The sequence below is a fragment of the Lycium barbarum genome, chromosome 4 (assembly GCF_019175385.1).
Source record: "Lycium barbarum isolate Lr01 chromosome 4, ASM1917538v2, whole genome shotgun sequence".
In the NCBI taxonomy this organism is placed as follows: domain Eukaryota; kingdom Viridiplantae; phylum Streptophyta; class Magnoliopsida; order Solanales; family Solanaceae; genus Lycium; species Lycium barbarum.
This window is the reverse complement of record NC_083340.1, coordinates 11,316,318-11,324,619: the sequence shown is the minus strand read 5'-3', so window position 1 is coordinate 11,324,619 and position 8,302 is coordinate 11,316,318. Positions and strand designations below refer to the sequence as shown.

At 35.8% G+C, this 8,302-nt stretch overlaps 1 protein-coding gene and 1 long non-coding RNA gene across 2 annotated transcripts; one reads left to right on the top strand and one right to left on the bottom strand.

Moving 5' to 3' along the window:
- Nucleotides 1-396: 396 nt before the first annotated feature.
- LOC132635197 (uncharacterized) lies at nt 397-3,552 on the top strand. The gene is made up of 2 exons (XR_009580454.1): nt 397-1,110; nt 3,196-3,552. It is a non-coding gene; the product is annotated as an uncharacterized LOC132635197 (long non-coding RNA).
- A 1,197-nt stretch (nt 3,553-4,749) lies between these two features.
- Nucleotides 4,750-8,302, bottom strand: LOC132635196 (receptor-like protein 53). The gene is made up of 2 exons (XM_060351486.1): nt 5,270-8,302; nt 4,750-4,994 (listed from the first exon to the last, which is right to left on the bottom strand). Exon 1 carries the CDS (start codon nt 8,235-8,237, stop codon nt 5,304-5,306), a length of 2,934 nt encoding a protein of 977 aa, XP_060207469.1. The 5' UTR covers nt 8,238-8,302; the 3' UTR covers nt 4,750-4,994; nt 5,270-5,303.

Here is an 8,302-nt window from a genome sequence, read left to right as displayed (position 1 = left end):
CTATTACGACGTCGTATAATTTTATATAATAATAAATATATTTTATAGTAAATAATATTTTAGCACATGTTAGTATATAGTTAATTAAAATAAGCCTTTTATTTAAATTTAGAAGCCCAAATTATTCTTTCATTCAGCTAATATTAGTCCAAACCCGAGTCCAATCAATCCACATTATTTTCGGACCAGTCCATCAATGACCCAGCCCATATTTTTAATTCATTAATTCAATCCTACGAGACCAACTCGCTACCCGACAATACCCAGCCCAAATCAATTAGTCCACACCCGTTAAAATACACTTGACCTGACCCGTTCGTTTCAAATAATGAAACCACTGGGGTTCCTTTCTCCTCAGATCCGCCGCGCACCACCCCCCCCCCCCCCTCCCCCGCCCTTCCACCATTTTTGGCTACACTCCACCTCCCTTTAGCCGTGGACAGAGTTGACCATTCCCATTTCTGTGCAAAGCTTGTTCGTTTCCGCACCCTCCTCGTCCTTTTCCCCTTCTCCTCTCTCTCTCTTCAACAACGCGAACAACAAAATCACAGAGCTCTTTCGATCTCCCAGGCCGTGCATGGACATTTCGGGGAAAGGCAATTAATGCTCGTCCTTTCCCCGTCAGTGTTCAACCATTTGTAAGTCGTCGTCTTCTTCCTTTTCTGTTTTGGATCTGAAACATTTTAACGGATTTCGTTCGTTTGTGAAATTAAAATCTTTTTCTTATCAGTTCTTTTTCATTTTCGGGTACAAAATTTTAATGGTTTTTGTCTCTTCTCTCCTTTCTGGTCGGGTGGGTGAAAGACCACAAAAAATCCGAACGTTTGAACCTTAAATCCCGCCCAGTTTTGAACCCTAGATGTTTCCCTATAAATAATCCTTTTCTTGAGTCATTGAAAAGAAGTATGGAGCCGCCCAAATTTCCCCTAGAAGATATTAGTTTCAGTAGTTACAATATTTCTTGATATCGATTCTAAAAAAATACTAAATCATTTTCTGTTTTCTTTTGCCCTGGTATTGCTTCGAATCCGAGTGCATGCAAGCTCAGATTCGGTAGTGTGCAAGTATATATCAAGACCCCCCGCACCCTGTTCGCTGCACCCGAAGAAGGTCAGTAAACATCCCTTTTATTTATTTATCAGTGAATTAAGTGTTTTCGGTTTGTGTTATGTGTTTTATGTGCTTTGCATGTTTGTTAGTTAAGTAGTTTGATAATGTTAATAAATGTTATTCTAGTTCTGCTTAGATTAGTTTGGTTTACTTTAGTTTAGTTGATTAGTATTGAGTCTTGTTTACAGTTTATCCTAGATAGGTTCAGAATGTGCTTATGTTGTTTTGATAGCCTTATTATATGGGATAAATCTTTTGGCCTGTTTAGATTAGTTTAGCCATCTGCTAGCTCTCGGTTAAGATGATTTTGTGCTTAAAATCAGTGTGTTCTTCAATCGAACTCATGATAGTTCAATTCATGTGGCTTGACATCCATGTTTATGTGTGTTAACTGCTTCGTGGTTCAGCTAACTGTGTTTAGATTACTTAAGTTCTCTGTTAGAAATATGAAATGAAGTATGAAATAGGATACACATGTTTTCTAGACTTACCTGATTATGGTTAGTTTATATCCCTGCCTATTTGAATTTGTGTATGCTAGTTTCCCTGCAATTTGGATAATCTGATCCTAGGCTATCACTCCACATGTTTAACTCTTAATCAAAGTCTAAAATGTCAAGAAGTTAGTTTATATGGATTTTGTTTACTTTGAATGGATTCTGTTTTCAACTGGTACTCTCATTTGCAAAGACTAGAATGCTAATAGGTTTCGTATACCTGTTGTATACTGCTATATGATTTGTCGTGTGATCACTATCTAATTGGAAGCTCTGTACTATTTCAGAAAGCCTAGACTGTGATCTGTAATTTTTTTACCTATTCCTGTTGCTTGTTGCATCATAGAGTGACTGTACATGTCGTTCAAAATCTAAAAAAAAAAAAAAAACTGCTCATTCAAACTTGAGTGAATGAACCCTAGTGTGTTGAGAGCTTAATTAGGTATCAATCTAAATATGCATTCCCTTATAGAATTCCTGAGTTCAAGTCTTAAGATATAGCTAACATTTACAAGTTTTCCCGTCCTCTTTAGAATTTAGCAGTCATTTGGCTTAAGCTGTATTTGAACATTTCCCTGTAGCTGAGTGTTGTGTCATCTTGGTTGAGTTTAAGGTTATGTGGTTCTTCCAGATTGTATGTTTAAACTGTTTATGTTTTGAGTATTATCTAGCAGTAAATAAGACTGGTTTTCAGGAAAGTATGCTGAGTTTCTGAACTTTTTTTTATTTTCTACTAATTGCTTGGTTCTGCTTAAATTGGGGATGATGCCTTCTCTGTTTTGGTTGTCATTTGATTCTTGATACTTATGCCTCACCCTTCCTTCCTTTGCGTAACTTGGAAATTTCTCAAATCCCAAATGTCCAGAGTTGCTCTTGAAGTTATACACAGAAACAGATCGGTTTATTTATTTATTTTATTTTTTTTATTTTAATATGTAACTTAGGACTAGCTTCAAAACAATGATCTTAGGATGCTTTAGACACATTTTAAAATCAGTGTTTCTTAAGAATCTTATGTGGTTCTCCTTTTCTGCCTGCCAATGCCTCTGTTAAGAATTCTCAGATCACGTATAGAGTTTTATTTTGTTTGACATGTTATAATATGACATTAGAATCTTACATAAGCTGATTTAAAGATCCATGTTCCTATAAGTGTTTAATTTTGTTAAGGCAGTGAGGATTGTATAGCTATGTATTCTTGAAGTATGTTCATGAAAATACATTAATAGGGAGATTAGTTGGTCATTATGGATTAAGCTTGAACCCTCCCCGGTGTTAGTCATGCCTGGGATTCTTGGAAATCCCTTGGAACTTGTGCAACATCGGGAAGACGGGGGCAAAAGCTTTCCAATATTAACCCTCTAAGCCTCCTTATGAATGTGTATATATGGAATATACTCAGATACACATAGTACATATATGAGTCACCAATCTGTTCCTTCTTTTGAATTTACATCGTATATGTTTAGTCTTATTTATTGATTACGTACTAATCCTTTTCTTTCGTTTTTATGCATGACCATCGCGTACGAGTCCGAGGGACTCGTCTTCCTCCGCATTCGGTGGTGGGCTTTATTTCCCTCTTAAGTCACCACTATCAGCCGTGTAAAAAAAGAATTCTGGGCCGAAGCCCAATTGCAGACAGATCGCAGCAGCCCTAAAAAATGGGCTGAGCCCATTTAATTATATTTGCTCCTCTACTTTATTTTGTGCATTTAATTTGTATTATATGACCAACACTTTACTTTGTTTTGTTTTCTTAGCTTAGATGAACCTTAGCGGAATTACTGGGGTAAGTTTTAGCATAATGGGTAGTTAATTTAAAGGAGGAACCAACAGTTAATTCCATAGTTTTCATTTTTTTTTATTATAGTATCTATAACATTTATTTTTACTAGAACAATTGATTTTCAATAGCGTGAATACATATTTTGAGTTAAGGGAATCATGTTTATTCTTACTACCTTAGAAATTTTAAAACGTCACTAATACTCGAATATGAACTCTGAGTATATTTTATAAACAATTTTTCAAAATTTATCCAATTATGCATATTTTTTTTTGGCCGAATATAGTTAATAAAAAATAATAAAAAGGAGAAAGAAAGCTCACGTCCTTTTGCATCATATTTATAAAATAAATCTGGAGTTTGTTTGCATCGCCATATTCACATACCATAATTTTATCCAAGCTTCAAACTTGCTAAATCTTCTTTTAAAAACTATTATTTATATGCAATTCCTTATTTAAAATTCACGCAAGTTGTGGAGGAATTATATTTATTAAAATAAAAAATGGTATTAAGATGTATGATTTATGATTTTTGGCCTTTTGAAGATAATTATTTCCTTATGCAAGTTTAGAAACGCATTATACTGTTTATTTGCAAGGTTTCTTTATTTTAATTACGTATATGCATTTTATGAGACATCTTTCTTAAAATTACTTATAAAATATTATTTATTATATTTCCAATATTAACCTAAGTCTGGTCGGTAACCATAATTAATGGATTCTAAAGGATGTCAAACTCTTTTCTTTTAGGATAATCAAGAACCCTTACCTAGAATCACACTAATTAAGTAGACCATTAACGGAGGTCTAGTTTAACTTTGCCTTAGTTAATATTTAGGTGTCCTAATTCACCAATAAAATAATTAGGTGACGACTCCTTAAAATAAATATATAGGAATCACCAATATTGTAACGAGTTTTGAAATTTCTCGTTTTGTTGCATTAATTTGGACAATGTCTTTGGATATATTCTTCAATTGTATTGTCTAACTTTGGATATGTTTTGTTTGAATTACAAAATTAATTTCTTTCAGAATTGTTTATTAAGGTCGACAAAACAGCCATTTGATGATATTGATTAGAAACTTCAAATTCAAGTCTAGTAGTATGACAAAAAATGGGCCTTTTATTTAGGTAAAAATTTGTTATTAATGCTGACGTGGCAACACGACTTGGTATTTTTAATGCTATGGCTTGCCAAACAGGAAAACTAGTGGAGCAATAGTTAAGTGATTTTATTGTGACAAAATTTAGTTGATTTTAATGCAAGGATGATAGATGACCATTCTTGTAATTAACTCTTAAAGGGGATGTGAATTGAAGTCTCTATCCTTTAAACGATGCAATGTCGAAAACTTATTTCTTTATTTTCATAAAACTATAGAAATCACCACAGGCATATAAAGTGAAGAAACAAATGCATACATTGCCATTTGCCAGAACATCAACACCAACTTATTAATACAATAACAATTACGCCTCAATCCCAAGCTAGTCAGGATCGGCTATATGAATCCTCAATATTAATACTAACTTGTAAATAATGTAACTAGTATGTAAACCTGTTCAACTCTCCAGCAACCTCAACAACATCTGCAGAGACGAGAATGAGAATAGAGATTAGATAGGATATTAGAAATGTAGATGGTTTATGTCCTTTTAGACTATTAATGACTTTCCTGAGTTTTTTAATACTTAGGTCCTTAGGGGAAAAAAAAAATTGACACACTGTAATCTAATAAACCAAGCAGCCACCATTTTAAAGAAAAAAGGGATCCAAAATATGTGGACAGTTCTTAAACTATTAATAAAAACAGCTACAGAAGTACTATTGTTCCTGATTCAAAACCAAAAGTTTTAATCAATACCTGGTATGTTGCTACGTCATTCTTAAACCGTGTCTCAACGTCTTTGATGTCTCTTCCTTTGCCTTCTTCGCTTCCTAGCAGCAATTTCTTCAGCAATTTGTTGAGCAATATCTTCCGCGAAGTTCACAAACCATTTTGGTTTTCCAAGTATGAACATGAGGCTTCCCATGAACAATCCAAAAGGAATACCGCAACCATACCCTATTACGACAGCTTGCCATGTGAACCCGCTAGCAATACTTGAATCATCATCATCTTGTTCAAGTGGTGCCTCATCTGACACATTATTTGTTCCACATTCCTTTGATAGTGGAAATCCACATAAATCAGGATTTCCACAATATGAATCAATTGGAAATGAATTGAACTGTTTCCCAAGCGGAATGCGCCCAACAAGATGATTGTATGAAAGGTTTAAGACCTCAAGAAATGTCAGACTCGACAATTGACCAGGGATTTCTCCAATGAGTCTGTTCCATGAGAGGTCTAATGCTTCGAGCTCGTGCAACTCTGCAATTTCTGTAGGAAGATAACCACGGAAGTTGTTATGAGATAGGTTGAGTAACACAAGTGAGTTCAGACTTCCAAGGGAATTTGGAATATCTCCTTCAAACCTATTGCTTGATAAATCAATACTTGTCATTAGTGACGTGATTCTCAGATCAAACACATTACCTTTTATCACCAAGCTAACATGGTAAAGGTAAAATGTGTGTTCCCTTTTACTTGCTGCGCTATCACTTCGTTGAGTAATTCCTGTTTTTTCTTCATCCACATCCATCATACCTCTAAATATTTTGAAAAAATTAGATGGAAAAGTTCCAGCGAACCCATTGAAGGAAAGGTCAAAGATTCGTAACTCAGGAAATGGAAACTCGGACACCAATTCACCAATTGGACCGTGAAAGAGATTGGATTTCAGAATCATAATTTGTAGGTTTGGAAGTTTCTCCAGCCAGATGGGGAACGTGTCATTTATCTTGTTATTCCCCAAATCAAGAGCTTCCAAGTAGGTACAGTTAACCAAGGATCGTGGAACTTGTCCCCCCAGTTGATTGCCATGTAAACTAAGGTATTGTAACCCTGTTGGCAAGAATCTTGGTATCTCTCCATGAAAATTGTTCATTTGTAAGTCTAAAATACCAAGGGAACTACTACCCAAACATCTTGGGATTGAACCACTGAAATTGTTATGAGCCAAATTGAGGATTCGAAGGTTAGTCATGTCACAAATGGACGGAAGCAAAGACCCTTGAAGAGAATTGTTCTCCAAATTAAGGTAGAACAACAAATCCATTGAGGACCATACTTGTTTTTCAAAGCCTGTGAGGAAGTTATGAGAGAGATCTAGGCTGAACAAGGTCGTGGAATGCATCCAATCAGGGATTTTACCGTGCAACTTGTTGTGCGAAAGATCAATTTCATAGTGCTTTAAGTGATCGCTCTTGATCTCATTTGGCAATTTGGTTAATTGATTGGCTTGAACATGTAAATCCGACAGCAATGGAAGATTGAATAACCAAGGGGGTGCCGTGCCAGTGAAATAATTGAAGGACAAATCAAGTGTTTGTAGCTCTTGAAGCCCACTTATATTAGAGGGAAGTGTACCAGTTAGTAAATTGTTGTACAAGTATAATACTTCAAGGCGAGTCAAGGTTGCAATTGAATAGGGGAATAAGCCAGTGAAATTGTTAGTTTCAAAATATAAAGAAGATAGCTCTGAAAGGTTGGCAAAGATGTCTGGAATCGAGCCTTCAAAATTATTGAAAGAGAGGCCTAAGTAGCTAAGTTTGTTCAGCTTTCCTACAGTTGAGGGAACATTTCCGCTGAAGCTGTTAACTGAAAGATCCAAACTTGTAATTCTAGTGAAATTACCAATGGATTCTGGAATTGAGCCTCCAAAATGGTTGGAAGAGATATCTAAATAAATGAGCTTGTTTAATTTTGAGATAGTTGAGGGAACATTACCAGTGAAGCTGTTATTTGAAAGTTTCAACTCTCTAATTGCAGTAAGGTTGCCAATGGATTCTGGAATTGAGCCTCCAAAATGGTTGGAAGAGAGATCTAAAGAAATGAGCTTGTTTAATTTTGTGATAGTTGAGGGAACATTACCAGTGAAGTTGTTATATGAAAGTTTCAACTCTCTAATTGCAGTGAGGTTGCCAATGGATTCTGGAATTGAGCCAGAGAGATGGCAATTAGAGAGGTTAAGATACCAAAGAGAATGGAGGTTACCAATTGAATCAGGTACCTTACCAAAAATACCAGTATCAGAAAAGTCCAACTCTAAAATACTTCCACTGGAACTCCAATTAAAATTTGGCAAAGTGCCTGTTAGAAAAGAATTCCCTCCCAATCTCAGCACTTGCAAGTTTGGTAGATGAAAGAGATTAGAATCGCTTATGTCACCAGACAAGTTGTTGGCTGCCAGATCCAAATAGGTAAGAGACGAAGGAAAATTCTTAGGCAACTTGAATAATCCTGGTGGGATCTCATCCGTTTGAACAATTGCAGCATATGAAACATTGAGATGTGTCAAACTCGTGAGTTCACTTATACCATTTCCAAGTGGAAAGCTAACCAACTCGTTGTAGGCAAGGTTGAGTCTTTGGAGATGACCAAGTTTTGAGAGGCTGCTGTTAGCATTAATAGTTCCGTGAAGAAAGCTGCAAGAAAGATCGAGGCCTATCACGTGACCCGTAAATCCATCGCAAGTAACACCATCCCATTTGCAACAATCTCCTGTAACATTCCAGGATAAAGTCTTGGCTCGGCCCTCGTTGCCACACCAACCTCGGAAACGGTAAGCAATTGTGAGGCCTTTCTTCAATTGAAGCAAATAAAAGGCATCATCGCGGGCACATACATGTTGCCCAGCATATGAGAAGCCAGTAAGCTGCGATTGCTGGACAGAAAGGATAATAAGTGAATAGAAGCAGAAAGGTATTAGCAATTGTTGATACTCCATATCTTATTTCTTGGATATGTATAACCAGCTAGGAACTTCTAGTCCGTCTATATAGTGATAAATTG